General features: G+C 42.0%; 1 protein-coding gene across 7 annotated transcripts in view; it reads left to right on the top strand.

Annotated features, from left to right (window-relative positions):
• LOC109871420 (collagen alpha-1(XVIII) chain) overlaps positions 1-26160 on the top strand; it is a 186877-nt gene that overhangs the window by 71938 nt on the left and 88779 nt on the right. For 3 of the 7 annotated variants that reach the window (XM_031806145.1, XM_020462300.2, XM_020462299.2), the window contains exon 1: positions 16096-17100. The exons of 2 other annotated variants lie outside the window; for them this stretch is intronic. In XM_031806145.1, the coding sequence (XP_031662005.1) occupies positions 16347-17100 (754 nt within the window). In that variant the 5' untranslated portion in view covers positions 16096-16346. 2 more of the 7 variants (XM_020462301.2, XM_020462297.2) reach the window with 2 other exon arrangements.

Here is a 26160-nt window from a genome sequence, read left to right as displayed (position 1 = left end):
GCTCCATTCATTGCTCCCTCTAACCTTACTTGTCTCTAAGTCCATGTCACTGAAAAGCATCCCCATAGCATGATATTGCTACCACCATGCTTCACGGTAGGGATGTTGTTAGACAGGTGATGAGCTATGCCTGGTTTTCTCCAGACATAGCACTTTGCATTCAGGCCAAAGAGTTTAAAAAATGTCTTATCAGACAACATACTATTTTTCCTGATGATTTCAGAGTCATTCACCTGCCTTTTTGCAAACTACAGGTGTGCTGTCATATGCCCTTTTTTCAGGAGGATCTTCCATCTGGCCACTCTCCCATAAAGCCCAGATTGGTGGGCTTTATGTGCCCAAGTGCTGGGTTGAGGTCAGGCTATGTGCATGCCAGTCGAGTTCTTCAACACCGATCTCAACAAACCATTTCTATATGGACCTCGCTTTGTCGACGGGGGAATTGTCATGCTGAAACAGGAAAGGGCATTCCCCAAACTGTTGCCACAAAATTGGAAGAACAGAATCTTCTCAAATTTCATTGTATGCTGTAGTGTTAAGATTTCCCTTCACTGGAACTAAGGATCTGAGCCCGAACCATTAAAAACAGCCCCAGACCATTATTCCTCCTCAACCAAAGTTCACAGTTGGCACTATGCATTGGGGCAGGTTCTCGTTCTCCTGGCATCCACCAAACCCAGATTTGTCAGTCAGATAGCCAGATGGTGAAGCGTGATTCATCAATCCAGAAAACACATTTCCACTGCTCCAGAGTCCAATAGCGGTGAGCTTTACACCACTCCATGCGGTTCTTGGCATTGTGCATGGTGATCTTGGGCTTGTGTGCCGCTGCTAGGCCGTGGAAACCCATTTCTGGAAGCTCCCGACAATCAGTTATTGTGCTGACGTTGCTTCCAGAGGCAGTTTGGAACTCGGTAGTGAGTGTTGCGACTGTGGACAGACGATTTTTATGCGCTACACACTTCAGCACTCAGTGGTCCCGTTCTGTGAGCTTGTGTGGCCTACTACTTCGCGGATGAGCCATTGTTGCTCCTAGACGTTTCTACTTCACAATAACAGCACTTACAGTTGACAGGGGCAGCTCTAGCAGGGCAGAAAATGGACAAACGACTTGTTGTAAAGGTGGCATTCTATGACGGTGCCATGTTGAAAGTCACTGAGCTCTTCAGTAAGGCCATTCTACTGCCAATGTTTGTCAATGGAGATTGCATGGCTGTGTGCTTGATTTTATACATCTGTCAGCAACGTGTGTGGCTGAAATAGCAGAATCCTCTCATTTTAAGGGGTGTCCAAACTTTTGTATATATAGTATGTATTCCTCATCACAATTCTATTTCGGAAATCTACGGAAATTCCTTGGACTGCATGGTATAGTTTTTGCTCTGACATGCACTGTCAACTGTGGGAACTTCTATAGGTGTGTTTCTTTCTAAATTATGTCCAACGTATTGAATTGGCCACAGGTGAACTCCAATCAAGTTGTAGTGACATCTCAAGGATAATCAAAGGAAATTGGATGCACCTGAGCTCAATTTGTAGTGTTATAGCAAAAGTTATTTAAAAAATATATTTCTGTATTTCATTTCCAATACATTTGCATTTGCATTTGAAAAATGTATCACTTCGTCATTGAGGTGTATTGTGTGAAGATGGGTGAGAAAACAATCTAATAAATTTTGAATTCAGGCAATCAAAATGTGGAATAATTGAATGATTATGAATTATTTCTGAAGGCACTGTATGTACATAGAGGTAGGTGTAAAGTCACTATTCAACAGGATCAATAATAAACAGTAGCAGCAGCGTATGTTATGAGTCAAGAGTCAGTGCAAAAAGGGTCAATGCAGATTGTCCAGGACGGGATTTGTTAACTATTTAGCTGTCTTATGGCTTGAGGGTAGAAGCTGTTCAGGCTCCCTTTGGTTTCAGACTTGGTGCATCGGTACCACTTGCCCTGCAGTAGCAGATAGAACAGTCTATGACTTGGGTGGCTGGAGGCTTTGACAATTTTTAGGGCCTTTCTCTGACACCGCCTGGTATAGAAGTCCTGGGTGGCAATGAGCTCGGCCGTCCAGACTACCATTTGTAGAGCCTTGAGGTTGGATGCCAAGCAGTTTCCATATCAAGTACTGATGCAGCCAGTCAAGGTGGTCTCCAAGGTGCAACTGATTAACTTTTTGAGGGTCCATGCTAAATCTTTGCAGCTTCCTGTGGGAGAAGAGGCGTTGTCGTGCCTTACTTCACGACTGTGTTGGTGTGTGTGGATCATGTTTATTCCTTAGTGATGTGGACACCAAGGAACTTGAACCTCTCAACCCGCTCTACTACAGCCCTGTCTGTGGATTAGGGTGTGCTCGGACCTCCGTTTCCTGTAGTCCACGATCAGCTCCTTTGTCTTCAGACATTGAGGGAGAGGTTGTTGTCCTGGCACCACACAGGAAATCCAGAATCCATTTGCGTAATGAGTTGTTGAGTCCCAGAGTCATGAGGTTAGTGATGAGTTTGGAGAGCACTTTGGTGTTGAACGCTGAGCTGTAGTCGATGAACAACATTCTCACATAAGTGTTTCTCTTGTCAAGGTGGGGGGAGGACAGTGTGGAGTGTAATAAAGATTGTGGATCTGTTGGGGCAGCATGCTAAGTGGAGTGGGTCCAGGGTGTCTGGGAGGATGGTGTTGATGTGAGCCATGACTTTCAAAGCATTTCATGGCTGCAAATGTGAGTGCTACGGGGAGTTAGTCATTTAAACAGGTTACCTTTGCGTTGTTGGTCACAGTAACACAGGACTATGGTTGTGTGCTTGAAACATGTAGGTATTACAGACTGGGTCAGAGAGAGGTTGAACATGTCAGTGAAGACACTTGCCAGCTGGTCAGCATATGCTCTGAGTATGCGTCCTGGTAATCTGTCTGGCCCCGTAGTCTTGTGAATGTAAACCTGTGTAAAGGTCTTATTCACATTGGCTACAGAGAGCGAGATAACGCAGTCATCTGTAACAGCTGGTGCTCTCATGCATGGTTCACCTTTGCTTGCCTTAGCTTGTCTGGTAGGTTTGTGTCACTGGGTAGATAGTGGCTGGGTTTCCCTTTGTAATTCGTGATACTTTGCAAGCCCTGCCACATCCGACGAGTGTCAGATCCAGCGTAGTAAGATTAAATCTTAGTCCTGTATTGCTGTTTTAACTTTTTGATAGCTCGTTGGAGGTTGTACCGGGATTTAATTTTAGCCTCCGGATTAATGTCCCGCTCCTTGAAAGCGGCAGCTCTAGCTTTTATCTCAGTCAGATGTTGCCTGTAATCCATGGCTTCTGCTTGGGATAGGTACATCATCGATGCACTTATTAATGAAACCGGTCTCTTATATGGTAAACTCCTCAATGTTATTGGATGAATCCCAGAACAAACAGTACCAGTCCAAAGTTTGCATACACCTACTCATTCAATGGATTTTCATTATTTTAACAATTTGTACAATGTAGAATAATAGTGAAGACATCAAAACTATGAAATAGTACATGTAGTAATCAGAAAAGTGTTAAACAAATCAAAATTAATTTTATATTTGAGATTCTTGAAACTAGCCACCCTTTGCCTTGATGACAGCTTTGCACACTCTTTGCATTCTCTCAACCAGCTTCACCTGGAATACTTTTCCAACAGTCTCAAAAGAGTTCCTGCATATGCTGGGCAGTTCTTGGCTGCTTTTCCTTCACTCTGCGGTCCAACTAATCACAAACCATCTCAATTGGGTTGAGGGCGGGTGATTGTGGAAACCAGGTCATCTGATGCAGCACTCCATCGCTCTCCTTCTTGGTCAAATAGCCCTTACACAGCCTGGAGGTGTGTTGGGTCATTGTCCTGTTGAAAAATAAATTGTAGTCCCACTAAGTGCAAACCAGCTGGGATGTCGTATCACTGCAGAATGCTGTGGTAGCAATGCTGGTTAAGTGTGTCTTGAATTCTAAATAAATCACAGCCAATCAGCACCCCCACCCCTCCTCCTCCATGCTTCACGGTGGGAACCACACATGCGGACATCATCCGCTCACCTACTCTGCATCTCACAAAGACACAGCCGTTAGATCCAAAAATCTCAAATTTGGACGTCCTGAGTACAAATTTCCACCGGTCTAATGTCCATTGCTCGTGTTTCTTAGCCTAAGCAAGTCTCTTATTATTTTACATGTCCTTTAGTAATGGTTTCCTTGCAGCAATACGACCATAAAGGCCTGATTCTCCTCTGAACAGTTGGTGTTGAGATGTCTATTAATTGAACTCTGTGAAGCATTTATTTGGGCTGCAATTTCTCTAAAGAACTTATCCTCTGCAGCAAAGTAACTGGCTCTTCCTTTCCTGTGGCGGTCCTCATGAGAGGCAGTTTCATCATAGCTCTTGATGTTTTTTTGCGACCGCACTTGACAAAGTTCTTGAAATGTTCCAGATTGACTGACATATCTTAAAGTAATAATGGATTGTCGTTTCTCTTTGATTATTTGAACTGTTCTTGCCATAATATTGACTTGGTCTTTTACCAAATAGGGCTGTCTTCTGTAAACCATCCCTACCCTGTCACAACACAACTGATTGGCTCAAACACATTAGGAAGGAAAGAAATTCCACAAATGAACCTTTAACGAGGCACACCTGTTAATGAGGTGACTACCTCATGAAGTTGGTTGAGAGAATGCCAATAGTGTGCAAGGCTGTCATCAAGGCAAAGGGTTGCTAATTTGAAGAATCTCAAATCTAATTTTTTTTGGGGTTACTACATTATTTGTGTTATTTCATAGTTTTGATGTCTTCGCTATTATTCTACAATGTAGAAAATAGTAAAAATAAAGAAAAACCCTTGAATGAGCTGGTGTGTCCAAACTTTAGATTGGTACTGTATTCCAGTCTGCTACCATGTTCTGTTGCTTATCTTTTGCTTCATCGAACCCCTTATGTAATTGAATGCGTGACTCGTACTTCCTATTTGAGTTTTTGCTTATAAGCGGGAATTTGGAAGATAGAGGTATGGTCAGATTTTCCAAAAGGAGGGCGATGGAGAGCCTTGTATGCAGTTCTGTGTTCTGTGTTTGGAGTAAAGAATCTAGAATCTAGATCTAGAATTTTGTTGCCTCTAGTTGCACAGGTGACATGCTGGTAATGAGATGAAACCAGATGTTAGTTTCACTGGATTAAAATCACAAGCCAGGAAAAGTGCTTCCTCTGGGTGAGCATTTTCTTCTTTGCTTATGGCCCTATACAGCTCGTTGAGTGCAGTGTTAGTGCCAGCATCTGTATGTGGTGGTAAATCGACAGCTATGAAAAATATACATGGAAACACTCTTGGTAAGTAGTAGTTTATGACATCCTTGGAGAGCTCTTTGGTCTTGGCCATGGTGGAGAGTTTGGAATCTGATTGATTGATTGCTTCTGTGGACAGGTGTCTTTTATACAGGTAACAAACTGAGATTAGGAGCACTCCCTTTAAGAGTGTGCTCCTTATCTCAGCTCGTTACCTGTATAAAAGACACCTGGGAGCCAGAAATCTTTCTGATTGAGAGGGGGTCAAATACTTATTTCCCTCATTAAAATGTAAATCAATTTATAACATTTTTGACATGCGTTTTTCTGGATTTTTGTTGTTAAAATTATAGACAGATAATTTCTTTGTCAATGGGCAAACGTACAAAATCAGCAGGGGATCAAATACTTGTTTTCACCTCACTGTATGAGTGAATGACAGAAACGTGAAGTGTGTTTTTTGTGTAAATTTGAATATGAATGTGAGTTGGTAAAGTGAAATGTGTGTGCCATTTGTTACACCCGTGTCTGGAGTCCACGTACCAGTGCTTGTTTATTCACTACTGCCCTGTCTTTATGGTGACTTCCAGTAAGAGGCCAATGACCCTCGCTAGCTGTAACAACAAGGGCCAGGGGGGCTGCCAAAAGGCCCCTGGGTGTGTGGAGTGTTACTAAAGATCCCCTCATTGCAAGTTGGTTTATTGTCGCCGTCTATCCTGCCTGAGTTATTTTGTTTGGCCTGCAGTCAAAAAGGCGCCAACGCTAACGGTCACCCTCTTGAAATGGACCCAGATATGTTACACACTTCGAACTAGCTGCAGTCTTATGGCCCCCAGTCTACTTCATTGTCTTTTTTTCACCACTCTGCTTTATCAAATATATGAATGAGAGCTAGGTCTGAGGTTGTAAATAGAGTTGCAAATACCCATAAAGGATTCACACAAGCTATATTTAGGCCTAGCCATTGTATATTTGCTGTACGATTTAAGAAGACACCTAATCTCAGAGGTTGTGTATTGTGAATAGTAGTGTGTAGTGGTAGATGATTGGACGGCGTTCGGCCTATTGGATTACCCTGTTTTTGTTGCCGTTTTTAATTAGGCAAGTCCATTCATTGACTCATTGACAACGGCAGCCTTACGAGTCATTCCTCGGGTTATATTACATAGGTATTGTCTGAAGAAGGGGAAGCATGTTAGGAGACAGTGCTTTGGTATCACTCCTGTTTCATATGAAGAGTCATACCATTTCGTCATAATTTCCAGTCACAATTTGAGTGACAAACTCCAGAAGAGGTTTATTGAGACTACTGCTTTAAAGCCTATTGATGTCTCTTTCTTTGTACATGCTATGTCATTTTTTTATGGGTCAAATTCATCTTCAATGAACTCTGTATTCTTATAAACGAGTGCCTCTAAAAATGTTTCAGGTTTCTTTTGACTTTTGACTAGTACTTTTCTGGAAAGATGTCCTCCCACCTTCCTATTTGTGGGAAGAGTGTTCTCCTCACAATAGGTAGCAGCTGTGGAGGAGAGGTGGGTTGGATGTGAACTGGACAAGAGGAAGCGGATGTTTCAAACCCACGCGGAGATTGTCTGTGATTTCAGTGCACAGGGCTTTACGAGTGATGCCAAAAAGACAATAAGCATGCAATTCAACCATTTTCTGCTTCTTGTCCCAGTTTTTCCATTCAAGTTATCACGTCGATGGGCATCCAACTGCCCTTGTCCACTATACACATTTCCAGTGCCAGTCATTCAACAGCCACCTCCTGATTGCACAGAATAGGTTCAATGCCAAGTTCATATCTGCCACACCATGCCTCCACGAACCCCTCAGACTTGGTATACAATCACGACTTCCCAAAATGTTTTGGACTCTGGCCAAAGAAGATATTACATCCAATAATAGTTACTGCATGGTGTAAACAAGCATTCTCAGGCCAGGTCCTTGTTGGGTGCTTTTCACATAGGGTTTCTTTGTAGTTAATTTGGCCTCTGTGCAAATGTCGGTTCCTTGATGGTGTTAAGGGGTGATCCCTTGTGACTCAGCTCAACTGTGATTCCTTCCGACAGTAACCTCTGAGCCTATTTCAGTATGCTCCAAACTGAAGAAAACAGACATAGGATTTCACACTTGGTTCCTTTCAGCCAACTTCATGTGAAGTGTGAACACTCCAAAGGAACTCAGACACCTCAAAAGAGCCCATGGAGCAAACCAAACTGAGACCATCTCGAGAGGTGGTCTGAGTTCGGTTCGCTTGAATTCTGTGGTATGGTTCCCTTTTTTAGACAGAATTGAACATAAAGTTCCCCAGGTTCCCTTGTTAATATTCCTGCACCACACACTAGACTACTACAACACCGTTTCCCCTGCCAGTGCCATAAGTTCTCACATTGGTGACACAAAAGAGGGAAGATGATGATGTGCAGGTTCGCAGGAAAAACGTGAGCCGTTTATTGGATATTGATTAGCGTCTGTCAAGGATGCACATACATTCCAAAATGTGCGGAGTGTTTTGTTCAGATTATTTTCTTGTAATATGTTCTCTATAGGATTAGAGTGCTTCGTAAATGATTTATTTGATTGGGGGGTTTGAACAACATATTTGGGGAGGATCACAATATAGGGTACAAATCAATTCTAGCTCTTAAAGGGGGAATCGCCTACATGGGGTGTACAACGTTCAATTCTAGCATTATTTCATCTGCAGTTATTCTTCTGCTATGTATTATGTTACCAATAATATTGACATGTTCATAGTGTCTTGTTAATAGTAATTGATTACAATTACTCATCTTTTAACTAAATGCAATCTATTAGCTTCCAAAATGTAAGTACGTACATCTAGCTGTCTGATAACACATTCTGATCGAATGGATCGTCCTCCACATGGTAAAAACCCAGAGTGCATTGAGTGAATGTTGGAAAAACCTGTTGGTTCCTTTCTAAACATAACAATGTGAATGCAGAGGACTAGGACCACACAATAGATTAAGTGAACCGGAAAAAGAGTTGAATCCTCATTCAAAGGCAAGTGCCGTGTGAATACAAAGAGAACTGTGTTCTTTTGTTTTATTTTAGCCCATAGTTCACTTTAAAGTCGGCTGAGATCGGTTCTTTTAAAGAGGACTATATGTGAAAACACCCTTAATTTAAACAGGGAGGAACGCAGATTTGAAGTTTTCCCGTTGCATGCCGTAATGAACATGATCCAGGTGTCTCTGTCTGCTGTGGGATTGGGATGTTCTCCTGCAATATCCCAAGCTAATATCTGGACACTTTCAGAATTATGACCCAAAGGGTATTTAAATGAATGTAGACTTTATTTTTTCAGGACAGTCATTTAACTTCCTCTGCTGCTACTACTGTTTTAGTGTTGTTTCGATCTATATACCGTGTATGCAGCATTTACATTCTTATCTTTCTCTCCACTGGTGGGTGACAGTTCTTCTGAAATGCTGTAATTTGTGTATTACACTTCATCAAGAGCTATTCAAAATATTTTCATTTGATTGGCTTAACCTACAGTGTGATTCTTTTATTTTATACTGGAACAGGAATTTATGGTCTATGTCACCCAGATATCATTAGTTAAAGGAGTAAAGTTTCAAGTATGGTTCCATCCAATTTACTGAGAATTTGTGTGCAGGAAAATCTAAAACAACACTACTAAAGTCATTGAAAGGAAAATGATCCACAAATTAGAAATGGTCTTAGTTTTATTATTCCATTGTGCATAAATACAAGTTACAAAATGCAGTTTAAAACCTTTATTACGGTACTGCTAACCTTTTCCCAACATGCCGAGGGCCCTCAGTAAAAAAATTCAAAAAAATAAAAGAATTGGTGTCCAAGTTTCTTAAAACTGAACTTTGTTGTCTTTGTTAGACATAACAGTGCATACCTCACACATCCTAACAAATAATTACCAGTTACAAATGAACATGCCTCACATAAGAAGATTACAGGATGTTTTCGATCTGCGTTATCTTTACAGTGAACGTGAAATAGATGGTGAAAAGCTGGGGCATTTGCCTTTAATTTTCAACTGAACTCAAGGTACTTTTGTTTCGTGTAGATTTCCTGTGTTGAAAACTTTCTGGCGCTGTCACTCAAAAGGCGACTTACACGGCATCGGTTCAATGGAATTTTGTCTCTACATCGTCGGGGACGTCCAGGAATAAGCAAATTTCCTGATGCGGAGGAGACTCCAGCAGAGAACACGCCAAGCAAATGATATTCTTGGGCACCCACTCTTTTGGCCTTCTCCGCCCCTCCCAGACCTATGAAACATGGCAAACCCTGTGAACTCTCTTTATCACACATTACATTTCACATTAAGACACCTTTAGGCCCTGCCTATTCATGTCATAGCTGCAATAACAACACTCTAGTTTGATTTCTCCAGATGATTGCATCCAAGTCTTTGTTCTTCTCTACACTATGATTCTCTCTTTGGGGACTGTGGGAGACAGAAGGCTTTGGCATCTGATGCAGTGACGGAAGGGAGTGAGGTACACACCCATAGGAGATGGAACAGAAGAGGGTCAGGTTGTGTCTGGTTGTCAGGAATGGAAGTAACTAATTACAAATACTCTTTTACTGTAATTGAGTAGCTTTTCCATGTAATTTTAGTATTTTTCAAAGACGATCATTTAACTTTTACTTAAGTATGTTTTGACTGAAGTATTGTACTTCTCTACCTTATTAAAACCATCCGTTACAGAGTACAATATTTTGTAGGCTATCCATAATAGTAGATCATGAGGGCAAGGAAAGTTTGCTACTGAGCCCCTCCAAAAAAAGGTAATCGTTGTTTAGTCAGTGACCAATCAAACAAAATGTCACGCATCACATAGGCCAATCATATCAAGCTGTGCGCACAAAGTGAATAGAGATTTTATCAAATGCAAAAATAAGTTAGTTTAGTTTGAGACGTGTCATGAAAGAGGAATGTTTTATATCAAAGCGGTGTGTGTGAAAACAATGGAGACGGAGGAGACTGTGACCAGTTCTTCAAGCACAAGAGAGGTGATGCAATGCAAGCTTTGCTTACCCAGGATGGCAGAGGTGGCAGCCGACACAAACTCTGCCTCGAACTTCAGGAAATATTGTAGAGGTAAGATAACTAGCTAGCTAGTATAGATAGCTATCTAATATTCATGACACAGTATTTAGAGAGACTTAGGATTCCTTTGCTATGTACTATAAATTGTCTTTGTAAATTAGGATAACGTTAATCTAAAAGCCTGAGACTCAGTTAGTCCAACTGTGCATATATATATAATTGTGTGTCTACACAATAGGTACAGCTAGGCATGGACTCATCGGAACGTTAGACAACTTGTTAGGTCTGAGAACGTGATGAACTCACTACAGTCCCAGATCTGAGAATAATAAGTATGGAAAGTCTGTCTGGGCTATTGTAATGTCCGTGATATGATGAACTAAGTTGCCACATAAAGCAGAATTTATTTGCTGAAATATTCCATATTTTTATGTTGTGTATTTACAACTATACAGGTTTGGTCTACACGAAACGTAATCTTGGCACAATGACAGAGGACGAGACAGAGCAGCATTCACTTTATGAAGATGATTTCTTCTCATCACTGATGCCAAAAAGGTCACACGGTACAGGGGAGTTGGATGGGTACCATGCCTGTGTGTCAGACAATATGGACTTGCTTCATTCCATTCCATAAATAAAGATGCTGTCCCTCAAAATGAACAAGGGCCTGCCTGCCTCTGTGAAATTCTTAGCCGTGTCAGACTGCTCTTCACTGCGAGCCAGGATCGACTTGATTCACTTTGACAATCAGTGCCTGCTGAAATGGAACAGCATGTTCAGCATGCTCAGAGAGATGTTCAGAGAGAAGTAGGCCTTAGAACAGAACTCCTTTTGTTTTTGCTCAAGGAACACTAAATAATCTAATGTACTCTGTACATGGAGCCCATTTTCTATTTTGAGGAGTTTGCTCATTCATTTAGCATAGGAAGCTAGCTCTGTGATCACGCTGGTGGGAATGCACATTGCTTATGTGATTGCATAGGACAACACATCAAGTCCTTCATCATCAACTGGATTCAGCCGCAGGCCGTTTTTTTCTTCAGCGGATGGTCTTGGGGCCGGAAAAAGCAGGGTCTGCAGGTAGCCTGGCAGTTAAGAGTGTTGGGCCAGTAACCAAAAGGTCACTAGTTTGAATCCCAAAGCTGACTAGGTGAAAAATCTGTAGATGTGCTCTTGCGCTAGCCACTTGACCTTCATTTCTCATGTAAGTCGCTCTGGTAAAAAGCGTCTGCTAAATGACTAAAATGTAAACATAACTACAAATAATTTTTAGACTGCAAATTGACCTCAAGAAGCCCACACAGATGTAATGTTTGACTAAGACATTATCATTTCAAACCTTGCTTACATTTGTATACGATAACGTGTCTCTCTATTATGAGTGGGAAGACTGGGACAGATTTCTTAAATTAAAATCACTTGGATCTGATTTCCTGGTATTATTACAGTCTATTTTGTGCAAAAATAAAACATTTATTTTTTATTTATTTATAGAAGACTCGGGGGGCCAAATAAAAGGACCCGTTGGCTGCCAGTTGGGGAACCCTGTCCTAAACTATGATAATCAAAGAGAGTTCTAAGGGAGATTGGTGTTGTGGATTTTTATGACATTGTGACCACAATGAAAGAGTTATCACTTGGACTGCAAATGGAAATAAATCAATAAACTGCTTTATTCTAAAGTTGTCAGCACCTCCTCTATCTCTTGTGGTTGCGGTCAACTTAGTTTGGAGTGACTTGTTCATTTCCTTAGAAACTGGCAAACAATCAGCAACAATGGACATTTCATTTTGACAGTGTTGTGCCAATATCCTCTCCAGTGAGGGAAAATTATATTATGAGTCCATTAGCCTTTGTTTCCACTACAAGTGATCATTATACAGTCCCAAATCATCCTTTCTGCTCTTAATTGCGAACCTCATGTGGCCACTGGGGTGAAACGCATGAGAACAATATACCAGATTAGTTAAATCGCTGGATGTGTCTGCAAATTTTCCGTGCCTTACTGTACACTTACATTTTTTTTAAACTTAAGACTAAGTGTAGTCGGTCCTGTGCATTACCTTAAGCACTGCAGGCTAGGGATGCACCGATATGACATTTTTGGCCAATACCGATATCCGATATTTTCCTTGCCAAGAAAAACAATACCAATATTAAACATTTTAGTGGCCTTTTAAGCATTATAGTACAGTTGAACAACACACAACACAACACACACAGACACACACACGGACGCAGAGGTCTATGGCACTGCATCTCAGTGCAAGAGGTGTCATTACAGTCCCTGTTTCGAATCCAGGCTGTATCACATCCGGCCATAATTGGGAGTCCCATAGGGCATCACACAATTGGCAAAGCGTTGTCCGGGTTTGGCCGAGGTAGGCCGTCATTGTAAATAATAATTTGTTCTTTATTGACTTGCCTAGTTAAAGGTTACACACACAGATACCAAACCACACTGACCAAAAAGTTATTTTGTTGGCATTTACGTATGTCCCCATTAGGATTAGATCGTAATCAAAATCTATTTCTATTTCTACTTGTTATGCTGCTTCGTTATTCATTTGTTCAGTTGTTTCATTCTCAACCAGGATTTCATCATACATGTCAAGCAGTGAAGTTTCAGCTCTGTCTGTCGTGGCCTCTCTTCCTCAGTGTGCACTGTCAATCAATCAATCAATCACTCAATCAATCACATGTATTCATACAGCCCTTTTAACATCACCCAATGTCACAAAGTGCTGTACAGAAATCCAGCCTAAAACCCCAAACAGCAAGCAATGCAGATGTAGAAGCACGGTGGCTAGGAAAAACTCCCTAGAAAGGCCAGAACCTAGGAAGAAACCTAGAGAGGAACCAGGCTCTGAGCGGTGGCCAGTCCTCTTCTGGCTGTGCTGGGTGAAGATTATAACAGAACATGGCCAAGATGTTCAAACGTTCATAGATGACCAGCAGGGTCAGATAATAATAATCACGGTGGTTATAGAGGGTGCAACAGGTCAGCACCTAAGGAGTACATGTCAGTTGGGCTTTTCATAGCCGATCATTCAGAGTTAGAGACAGCAGGTGTGGTAGAGAGAGAGTCCAAAACAGCAGGTCCGGGGCAAGGTAGCACGTCCAGTGAACAGGTCAGGGTTCCATAGCCGCAGGCAGAAGAGTTGAAACTGGAACAGCAGCATGACCAGGTGTACTGGGGACAGCAAGGAGACAGGACAGGTAGTCCTGAGGCATGGTCCTAGGGCTCAAGTCCTCCGAGAGAAGAGAGAGAGAAAAAGAGAGAGAATTAGAGGGAGCATACTTCAATTCACATAGGACACCGGATAAGACAGGAAAAATATTTCATATAACAGACTGGCCCTAGCCCCCCGACACAAACTATTGCAGCATAAGTACTGGAGGGATATCTAGAGGGATATCTTCAACCACCAACCTACTAACCTGAGACAAGCCTGAGTATAGCCCACGAAGACCTCCCCCACGGCACGAACCCGTGGGGGGCGCTAACCCAGACAGGAAGATCACGCCAGTGACTCAACTCACTCAAGTGACGCATGGAAGAGCACCAGTAAGCCAGTGACTCAGCCCCTGTAATAGGGTTAGAGGCAGAGAATCCCAGTGGAGAGAGGGGAACCGGCCAGGCAGAGACAGCAAGGGCGGTTCGTCACTCCAGTACCTTTCCGTTCACCTTCACACACCTGGGCCAGACTACACACAATCATAGGACCTACTGAAGAGATGAGTCTTCAATAAAGACTTAAAGGTCGAGAGCGAGTCTGCGTCTCTCACATGGATAGGCAGACCATTACGTAAAAATTAAGCTCTATAGGAGAAAGCCCTGCCACCAGCTCTTTGCCTGCGTGTTGTGACCTTAGCGTACGTGTAGGTATTTACGGCAGGACCAAATCGGAAAGATAGTTAGGAGCAAGCCCATGTAATGCTTTGTAGGTTAGCAGTTAAATCTTGAAGTCAGCCCTAGACTTAACAGGAAGCCAGGGTAGAGAGGCTAGCACTGGAGTAATATGATACATTTTTTGGGTTCTAGTCAAGTTTCAAGCAAACTGATATCTTTCTGACAGATAAGCTCTAAACCAGACCAGAACTTGTCCGTGTAGACCAATTTGGGTATCCAATCGCTCCAAAATAATGTGGTGATTGATGGTATCACTGTCACTGTGTCCGTTTCTATCTTGTCCTGCTGTGTATGTAACATTTCACTTAAACCCTGTTTCTTGTCTACATCAAAGTAGCGGTCCTTGTACCTAGCATCGAGCATGGTGGCGACACAGTAAAGAGGCTCAGAGAATGCCACCAAATAATGCCACCAAATTGGTTTTCAGCTGTGCTAACATAATTGCAAAAGGATTTACTAATGATCAATTAGCCTTTTAAAATGGTAAACTTGGATTTGCTAACACAATGTGCTATTGGAACACAGGAGTGATGGTTGCTGATAATGGGCCTCTGTACGCCTTGTAGATATTCCATAAAAAAGTCAGCCGCTTCCAGCTGCAATGGTCATTTACAACATTAACAATGGCACATGAGCCCATTTTCAAAGGGATTAGTTGTTTTTTAGGGTCAGTCGCTCTTTAAGAAATTGTATTATTAGACTATTCTCTGGATCATAATATACAATTTGGACAGTGTTTCTTCCTAGCCAAAATTGATCTTTGCATTACCGCTGTCATATGACAGATAGCTAATAGGCTATTTTATAATTTGTCTGGTGAAATTAATAAGTAAATGTTCACCACATATGTTTATCTTTCACAGAAATGGTGGAGTATGTAATGCATTTACAGTTTACGTTTATAACCCTCTAGACTTCAGATGAAATGACATAGGTAAACAAGCAAGACCATAAAACCCTGCACATTCTCTATGCCCTTCCATCATGCGCCTACAATTTTCACATACTTTAGTTTTTTAAGATAGGCTGGTGGACTTTCTACTTTTCATGTTTGTACAAAGAGGTTAACTCAGGGAGAACAAATGGCCCTTTTCTGTAAAACATTGAAAAGCACCAACATTTACATTGAAAGTCAACCAGCTGTTTTCTCTAAAGGTATCCTTTCTAAAGAGACCCTTTTCACTGCTGGGACAAAAGGAGGGGAGGAGGATGGGGAGCTGTGGGAGGGAAAAGTTACAAGGGCAACCAATAAGGATGAGACCTCCTTATCCCCGCCTTCGAATTAAGGCACTTCGCTTCACTTTTCCCTCTCTGGCTGGTGGTCTGCAGTGTGCTGGAGGAGAATGGAGCATGTGGAGTGAATCAGTGGCAGTGGGCATGTCACAGTTCACTCTGGGAACCTTATCAACACTGCTGGTGGAGTACATTTGGGCAGCAGCGGGATGGATTGCAAGACTGGATTCCAGCTGAGTATCTCCCTTTTAGTGGTAGTATTGGTGGGCCGTTGTGAGGCGTTGTGGTTTTCCTGGGGCAGTACAGATGGCACCACTGAGGCCCCATCGCTTGACAATGAGGGATCTGGGAACCCAGTGACTAGCAATGAATCACCAACGCCGGAGAACATTGAAGAGGTGGGGGCAGATATCATTGACATAGAAAGCGGGATACATAAGTTTGCGCAAACTTGGAACCTTAATGCAAAGGCCACGGAGGTCCCCAAGCTGACCACTGTGAGGTCAAAAGCCAGGAATGAGAGCCCAATGGAAAAGGGTGCCGATCGGCCCACGTCAAGGGGAAGCAAACCTGGTAATGACATGTCCACAGTACAGGGTATAGGCTCTAGTCTCTGGGAGTGGTCAGGGGTTGGGAGTGGGTCTGGATTTGGATCCTGGTCGGGATTTGGGTCTGGTTCTGAATTCGGATCTCGGTCTGGATTTGAATCTGAATCTAGTTCTGAATTTGACTCAGAGTCTGAAATCAGACATGGGTCTCAAATTAGACCTGTGTCTGGAATTGGGTTTGGGTCTCAATCTGGATCTAGCATTGAACCTGGATCTGAACTAGGAGCCTCTATGTGGGATAGCCAGGAGGGAACAGTTTTACCCACAGACCTCATCGGTTTAGCAGAGAATGTCAATGTGCTTGCAGGGAAAGAGAATGAGATGCTGGGTATTGTCAAGGTGGACCTAGCAGAAAGTGTTTTGGATGAGCACAACAGAACAGCTGAGTGGAATGCTACGGTTTTCCCCATAGACAGTCAGCCCATCCCAAGTGTTAATGTCTCTCTTGAGACAACTCCCAGTGACAGAAGTAGCAACAGAGTAATTGACAGTAGCTCTAGTTGGAACGCCAATAATTTTAACTCGACGGAGTATTCTGATGAATACACTGTCTCAGGTGATTTTCTAACCCCTTTTGACAGCAACCACTCTCTCTTAGCTACTAGTGAGACGCCGGCCCCGGAATCGCCACGTTGCTGGCCAATAGATTTCCATTTGCCTTTCTGCAAATCCATGGGTGGCGACAGCTTTGTGTTGCCCAACTATTTCAATCACAGCAGTGTGAAGGAGGTCCGGGCTGTTTTGGGCTCTTGGGCGTGGCTCTTGAGGTCGCGCTGCCACCATAGCCTGGAGTGGTTTTTCTGCCTGCTGCTGTTGCCCAGGTGCCCCCGGGGCCTGCCACCGCCTTTGCCTTGCCGCAGCTTCTGTGAGGTCCTGCAGGACAGCTGCTGGACAGTCCTCGATGAGGGCAGCCTCCCTATGGAGTGCCACTCTTTGCCTGATGAGGACGATGGGTATCAGTGCTTGTCAGTTAGTAACCAGAAAGGTAATTCCTGGTAAAAATGTATTCCCTTTTTGGAAATCCATTTTCAACCATCCCCAATCCCACCCCCTGTTTGTCTTTTTTTGTCACCCAGTAGTCCTTTTGGGCTAATCCTGACACAGTGTGTTTTAAGTGCATTATATGAAGGTTCAGGGGACTAACCAGTGTATTTCTGTTTGCAACTCAACCCTTCGGCAACAACAATGGTGTGTGCAAAGACTAAACAAGCATGGCACTAGTGTTTTCCTCACAACCCAAACCGGTCGCATGTCAATGTATGTCCAAGTCGTCCGGTTGGCAAGTGACTAACTAAAATGTATAAGAATGTGTCACATACACACATGAACGCACACACATTCCCCAGAGGTAAAATATATATATTTTATTTTGGGTAGCTATAGACTTTAGCATAATGTAAGATAGGTGCAGGATAAGTAGTCTACTCTTGAGGGAGAGGGACTTGATGAAGCTGAAGTTGGAAGTTTATGTATATAGAGTTTGAGATTATGTAATAAAATCAGAGTAAGGGGCTAAAGGTCACAGTTGGATTCCGTGTTATATGATTTGTCCCTCCCAGACTTAAATGGAGTATTTATAGAGACATTTTATTTATTTCATGTGCACTTAAAGGAGTGAAGGACACCCCAGCATATAGTGTACATTCTATACATAATCTTTTGGCATGCCATCTTTATATCAACAAGCTGTCACATGTATTCATAGAATAAACCATTGCAATACACATTACAAGCAGTACATGGTACTTTGAAATGAAAATGATGACATTTTGGTTGTATGAATTGCTTGTCAAAGTTTGTGCATTCTGCTCTCTACATGGTCAAATGAGCTGTCGTGTTACATTGAGCACAAGGGAAGTGATTATGTTATTTTTTGTGGTTTGGTGTGATACATTCAACAAGCCCACCTTTGTGTGTGAATATACTTGCATGACAGGTGATCTTATTTTAGCTTGGTGACTGTTTCAACTTGGAGACATATAAACACCAGTTGCAGGTATTTCAATGGCCTTGACCATGATGGGGGAAAGATAAATGGTACTGGTAGAAAATAAATGTTCCTTTCCCTGTCCAACATAAACCCTGTTCAGTCTGCATATAAAAGTGGGAAAATTGCTTTCAGCAACAAACTTGTTTTGGATGCCACTGGGTGCACATGCAACATTTTTCATCTGCTAGTTGGGTAGAAGTTGGGTTGAGCAACAATATACCTATGCCATCAGTGTACCAGGATGGTAGCTCATTATATTCAGTTAAGTCAGCTCTCAGCCGTCACTGACCTTTCACTGACCTCCAATCTCATGATTAGATCCCACCCTGCTGTTATGGTACAGTGAGAGGGGGCTCTCAGGATTCACTTTTGGCCTAAGCATGCCGTGGCAAAATCTCTAAACCACATGTTGCGCTCCAATTGACTTTCTTCTCTTTGCCAGGTAGTAATGTGGAAACACATATGCTTATGGTTTCTATGTCAGATGAGTGCATTTTCTTTTGTAGGCGTTTTTCTGAATTTGCACATAACTTTTCAAATACTTCAGCAGACACATTTCCTAAAATGGAAAAACATGAAACATAAAACTATTCTTACAATGTTGGAGAGGAGGTGGTGTAGGTACACTACATGACCAAAAGTATGTGGACACATTCTTGTCGAAAATCTCATTCCAAAATCATGGGCATTAATATGGAGTTGGTCCCCCTTTGCTGCTATAACAGCCTCCACTCTTCTGGGAAGGCTTTCTACTAGATGTTGGAACATTGCTGCGGGGACTTGCTTCCATTCAGCCACGAGCACATTAGTGAGGTCGGCACTGATGTTGGGCGATTAGGCCTGGCTCACAGTCGGCGTTCCAATTCATCCCAAAGATGTTTGATCGGGTTGAGGTCAGGGCTCTGTGCAGGCCAGTCAAGTTCTTCCACTCCGATCTTGACAAACCATTTCTGTATGGACATCGATTTGTGCACAGGGGCATTGTCATGCTTAAAGGTAAGGGCCTTCCACAAACTGTTGCCACAAAGTTGGAAGCACAGCATAGTCTAGAATGTCATTGTATGCTGTAGCATTAAGATTTCCCTTCACTGGAACTAAGGGGCCTAGTCTGAACCATGAAAAACAGCCCCATACCATTATTCCTCTTCCACCAGACTTTACATTTGGCACTATGCGTTCGGGAAGGTAGCGTCCACCAAACCCAGATTTGTTCATCGGACTGCCAGATGGTGAAGCGTGATTCATCACTCCAGAGAACTCGTTTCCGCTGCTCCAGAGTCAATGGCGTCGAGCTTTACACCACTCCCATAACAGCACTTTCAGTTGACCAGGGAAGCTCTAGCATGTCAGAAATTTGACGAACTGACTTGTTGGAAAGGTGGCAGCCTATGACAGTGCCACGTTGAAAGTCATTGAGCAGCCATTCTACTGTCAATGTTTCTCTATGGAGATTGCATGGCTGTTTGCTCGATTCTATACACCTGTCAGGCACGGTTGTGGCAGAAATTGCCGAATCCACTAATTTGAAAGGGTGTCTGAGTTTGAGTTTATTTATTTTTATTTTTACAGGGACAGTGCAAATTAATCAACATTTCAGTAAAAGTGCCGGTTTTAGCCAACCGGCTAATTTTCAACCGCAGTCCCTGGGCAGGTTATTAAAAACAATTACAATATAGACAATAGCAACATAGAACAAGCAAGACATAGCAACATAGGACAAGCAAGACATAGCATACAGACAGAGCAACATAGGACAAAAAGCAGCAAGACAAAATTAATAAAAGCAACAAAGTGTTTCCACACCTCACAAGCTACAGACAACATGGAGAGTGGCAACACACAGCTAGGGATCATGTTCACAAATCTGATTGACCTTTAGCCATGTCTTCAAGCATTTTGTGAAAGTGTGATATGTGGTGCAGTTATGTGTGTCTGATGGCAGTGTATTCCAGACATGGGAAGCTCTCACAGAGAATGCAGATTTACTAAAGGTGCTTTTCCTTAGGGGAACTATACAGTCACCTCTCATGGCAGACCTTGTGGATCTGCTGCCATATGTCTGGGTTTTCTGTTTAACAAAAATATTGAGTGGAGGGGGAGCCAGGCCATTGAGGATCTTGAATACAAGACATGCGTCGGTGTATTGCACAAGATTTTCCCAACTCAAGAGCTCATGCTTTCTAAGGATGTGACAATGATGATGGCTATTGGGCTTCCTATCAAGCACTTTGAGAGCCTGTTTGTAGACAGGCTGAATAGGTTTTAATGTTGTACAGCAAGCTTGGGCCCAACTAGTCAAGCAGTATGTTAAGTGGGGGAGTATCATAGATTTGAAGTACAGTTTTGCTACCTCTGTAGTCAAACAATTTCGTATAAATCGGAAATTAGCTAGGTTGAATTTGGTTATTTGAATTACCTTTTTCACATGCTTTTTAAAAGAGAGGTTGGAATCAAGTATGATGCCATGGTACTTAAAATCGGACTTTTGTGTATATATAGTGTACATTTCAATGAATAAGTCATTCAAAAAGAATAGACACCTTGTTTGCCCTATTAAGACCTCATAAATGTTTACAATAAGTAGTTGTTTAAAGGTACTGAAAATGGCTCCAGATTACGAAGTTGTCAAATAAATATAGTGGTGGAGAGTGATGCCATTTCACCCTGATCAGGATGGTGTATTTGGAGTTTCAGTGCTCACATTCATATCATCCGGCTTTACACTATCTCTTTTTATGGCACTGCTATCTCTAGACAGCTTGCTCCACTGACAAGCTTGAGTGGACAAGATGTCTCTGTTCCGACACTAAGTGAATCTGTAGAGTGAATCTGAAAAGTCTCAGAAATGTAGGAAACACCAATGTGATTCTCTGAAACATTCAGAGTATGTGCCAGGCTAAATGAAATAAGTCACATTGTAAATGACCCCAGGGCAAGTCATGCTCTGCACTCATGTTTTAAAATTAGTCCTTGAGGGCAGGAATTTTATTGCCGATATCTAAGAGCAGTAGTTCAGCAGTGAGGCTGAGGCATCTGTGCTTGGTATTGCCTATTAGAGCTGCCTTGAGGTACAGCTCTATTTATCCATTACAGCCTATCATCTTAGTCAAGACCAAAAAAAAAAAAATCCCGCTGATAGACCATCTGGTTGCACTCACCCACACAATGGTCCCTTGGTTGAAGTCCATCAGCCTGTGCAAAACAAATGGGTTTTGGATGTAACAAATGGCTCTCATATTACTTCGTTTTTGGGTGATCACTGAGATGCTGAGTATGCCACATTAACGTAATTGCCCTAAAACATGCACAAATGTGTGATTTACTTTTGTAAACATTTTTGGTCATACTGTATATTACACTACTCATGTGGTACCTGTTACGATAGCAAAATTACTTGATTTTCTGAAGTGAACTGCAGTGGTGCAGCTCAGTGTTGAAATGTTAACAGGTTGACGGCTTCAGCTTTCATTAGACTGCAGGTCACAGTTGAATAGCCGAGCTAATGTGTCACAACCTGTAAAGACTAACCTTAAAGCCAAAATCGGTCGGTTTCGTTGTTTATTAGCCCAGGGTAACTCAATATGGGTATTTTCCCAACCCCCAACACGCTTCACCAAATACTTCCCTCGCTGGTAAATACTTTCATGGTGTTGTGTGTGTGTGCTTCGTCATGGCTACTATTTCAGACACTTCCCACTATCTACAGTTCCTGTGGACATTGTGTGTGGGAGAGGGCACTTTCTTTATCCCTATCTGTACCCCCTCATGCCCCCACTTGTCATTTGAATGGTGATGGGCCGCTTATGGAAGAGTCTCTCGTCGCTTCCCTTCATAATTCTGAGCCGGAATTTGGGCGGGTGCTCAGTGGGTTCACAGGGGGTTGTCATGTTGACTTCATCAGGGCCCTGCACAGCAGAGTACAATGAGGCAGTTTACACACTTTCTATATGGAGAGATGTGTGGGAGGGTCACTGCCCATGGGAACATTGCACTGCTGTTGCCCTTGTGCATGAGTGGATCAGATAGTGGGTAGTTCAACCACTTCAACAACTGGGAGCACCTCAGTGGCATGAAATCAAATGGTTTAACTCATTAGCCATGTTAGTAATGTCTAGGGTTTTGTCATGGTCACTTGCTTTCCTTTGAAAGATAAGCGGTTACAGATTTCAGGGTTGTTGGGGTCAATTGCATTTACATTTGATTTGTTTTAATGTGGCAAATTGGAGAAATGTCCAAGAAAGTCCTCTTTGAAAAGAAGGAGACATTGGGTAAGGGCATTGACTGACCTAGTATGGGGTCCATTCCTGCAGTGGTCAGCAGGTGGAGCTAGTACCTAGTTATCCATGCTCTTAGATACCCCCACATTTCTATATCATTAACGATATTCTCCCTTCAATGTGTACAATACCAGATTATGACCTGATGATGAATGAAATTGTCTCCCTGAATTGTGTATACATTGGCCTATATATAGCATGATGTTCCGTATGAATCTTATGACCATGTAAAAATGGAAAAGAAGAATGACCTGTAATATTTGTTGGCACCTCTCCAATGCATTGTTTTCTTTTTGTTTTGTGTTGCTTTGTATGCACTTACATCATTCAGTAGGCCTATTGGCCATTTCATAGGCTACAGGCCTGCCTACCTCTGGATGGGATAGGGTGGGTGGGAATAGAGATAGGAAAGTCATGTTGATGTTAGGATGTATATGTTTGTGCATGTGTATGTGTCTTGTTTGTTTATTTTGGTCTCGTCTGAATAAATAAACTATATAAAAAGAGACATTGCTTCATAAAAGGGCAGTCTGCTGTTCAAACAATAACAAAGTAGTCACTGGATGCAAGGACTAACCAGCTATGATATCAAATTTATAGTTTGAACAATGTTTTGAGGCTCTACAGTGTTTGTGTACAATTGCATTGATTACAAACAAACGAGTAAAACAAGTTTATATGTTGGGTTATAGTGGGGTATGAGGCTCATGAGGCATTTATATAGTTATGTTCTTAAAGAATCAATTGGTGTAATAGCCCAAAAAACACAATTGCCCATGTAGTTTAACTTTAATTTAACATTTCTGGAATTGACTGAATTTAAATAGTTAATCCCAACGTCTCTAACTGCTACGGTGGTCCGTATGTCTTCCCCACTGCCAGACAAACTCTGGCAGTGGGATCATGTATATATTAGGGTATGTGTTTGTGTTTTTGTGGCTTTGCGGTTTCTATTCCCAGGGGTTCATACTATACTGTGTCTGACACTGATTATCCACAATGCAGTGGTTCCATGCAGGGAGTTTAATATTGTATCCCATGAAAGGAAGGCTTAAAGCTGGCAGAGATCTCACACAGGTGTTCGCCATGGAAAAACTTTTCTAAGCTGCACTCTGAGGGTTCCAATTATGGGCACAATGTTCTCAATCGTTCACTGACAGAAGTTCCTAGCTCCCTGGTTTCTGTTACAATGGGAAGGCCAATTAAATGGTCCTTAGTATAGTAGAGATACAGAAGTCATTTTCAGCTGGAGTATGACCATGATTAAACAGTTTTCAATTACTTTTGGTAATTTTGGTTGCCATTTAGTTTTATCCAGAGCTATTTATTGAAGCATTGAAGGAACACCCTGCCAAATTGCTCAAGGCATAGCATTCCCATCTCGTCACTTTCTGAGGTGATATGGTTAGGGCCCGGTACCGAGTCTGCAGAGCTTAAGTGGTACCCACTCCGTCAGCACTTGTCTTTTTGGAAATCATGCTCAAAACTGGCGATGTCATCAGAATGCCCCCCCCCCCCACACAGGCCATAAGTTATGCGCTATGGTCATATTCAAAGAGAATGCAATTTAGGCCTCGTCACCAAAAGTGCAAAAATGTTGGATGCATGGAAAGGGTACAACCTGGTGGTCATCAGAGTGCAATGCATTTCTTTTCCATCAACATTTGAATATGACTTTACCTTGAATGCATCCTCCATATGCACCATTGAACTCTCTCACTTGTTTCCAATGGGGAAAATGAATGGGAAAATAAGTTGGAAGTTTCCTTGCCTGTCTGTGTGTTATTTAAATAAACAACTTGATAACACAGAAGTCCCAAACGCTAGTGTCATTTTAAGATATCAGAAAAATCCTTCCAGACATTTTCGCACAGTGAGGTACTAGCCAAACCAGATCAAACCAGACACATCTGATCTTCTAAATTGCTTAAAAGAAGCAGTCACACCTCTTTACTCAATGAGGTTCTGTTTAACTCCAATAATATAATAGACAAAACTGAAATTACCAACGAGTTGAACCAACATTTTATAGCAGCAGGCCATTTATTTGAAAGGGGCAATAAGGACAACTCTGAAAAGACTGTTCATGATACATGCATCTCTGATGCACCCCTGTTCAATCACAGACATGCCTGCTACTGTAAATGTTGACCAACTGTTCTCTCTTCAGCAAGTCACTACTAAGAAAGTTCTTGACGCTCATTTAGTTATTGATGTTAAAAAAGTCCACTGGGGCAGACATGCTTGACCCGTGTCTTCTACGGCTTGCTGCACCTCTGATTGTGGAGCCCTTGACACATATTTTTAATCTATCCATTCTCTTGGGTATTAGTCCTTTGTTCTCTCACTCCACAAAGGTAGTGATCCCTGCGATCATAATAATTAGCGGCCAATCTCAAAACATTACTGTTTAGCAAGAAATGTAGAACTCTTGGTAAATTCTCAGGTGTGGTCCTTTTAAGATTGTATTCTGAATTGTATTCTGAATGAAATTGTATTCTGAATGCTCACCAGGACACAGCACCATCTCGGCTGCTTCTCAAGTCATATATTACATAGTTAACGAACTACACAGGAAACCGCACTGCGATGCCCTTTTATATTGATCTCTCGAAAGCATTGCAGTCCTGCTACAGAAGCTACCCGTAATTGGTCTAGACCGAGCGGCCTACGGCTGGTTAAAAAAATACCTGCACGATAGAAGTCCTGTATATCTGCTGATGGAGTTCAGTCTAATTTTCTTAATATAACCAAAGGAGTGCCACAAGGCTCAGAATTAAGCCCTTTACTGTTGATTACATTAATAATGTTAGCTTGTCCCTGAATTAAGGGAGCCTAAATTAAGCCAAACCCTCATTAGTATTTAGGCATTTGGATTGATGAAAACAGTCTAATAAAACACACATTGAATAACTGAGAAAGATATGTAATTAAGATCGGTTTCCTTTATACAAATAAATCCTGCCTTACTTTTGAAAACAGGAGGAAGATTGTTAAAGCATCGCTCCTCCCAGTACTTGACTATGGTGATATAATCTACATGCACGCAGCAGCTTCTGTTTTAAAACCTTTAGATTCAGTCTATTACTCAGCCCTGCATTTTTTTATCACAGGAGACAATTTTCATTCATATACAGTCGTTCTGTTGGCTGGGAGTCTCTGACTACCAGAAGTGCCCAACATTGGCTGATATTTGTATATAAAGCAGTTCTCCAGACACTCCCATACTACCTCAGCACTTCTTAATTGGAAATCCAGCCACCATCAGATTTGCTCTCAAGACTGGCTGGTTCTAGAAGTTCCACGAGTCCGGGAAGATTGCTTTTAGTTATTGTGCCCCTAGAGCATTGAATGACCTGCAGGCCACTTTGAGCCTTGACTCTCTGGTCTCGAAGTGTCAGTTCGGGACTTTAATTAGGAATGTGGTGAAGGAGAACTGCACTTGTTTTGATTGATTTGAAATTGTATCTGTCGCTTTTGAATGTGATTTGTTTTAATTGTAAATGTTGATTCATTTTTTCCAGAGCACCCTTGTAAATAAGACCCTGGTCTCGATGGGTTTCCCCTGGTTAAATATAGGTTACATTATTATGTTTTTTTTATTGTAATTTGTGCCACTATATATGAGAAATATGAGAAAAAAATCTATACAAAAAACAAATCCCTTTGGAATGGTAATTGTTTATGTATTTTATTTCAACCCTAGATTTTATAATCTCTTATTCCCCAACTATTTAGGAACGAACCCCAACAGGACCCTTTCAGAAGCTGCACTTTT

Source organism: Oncorhynchus kisutch, linkage group LG26, assembly GCF_002021735.2.
Source record: "Oncorhynchus kisutch isolate 150728-3 linkage group LG26, Okis_V2, whole genome shotgun sequence".
Lineage (NCBI taxonomy): Eukaryota > Metazoa > Chordata > Actinopteri > Salmoniformes > Salmonidae > Oncorhynchus > Oncorhynchus kisutch.
This window is presented reverse-complemented; position numbering and strand designations above follow the sequence as displayed.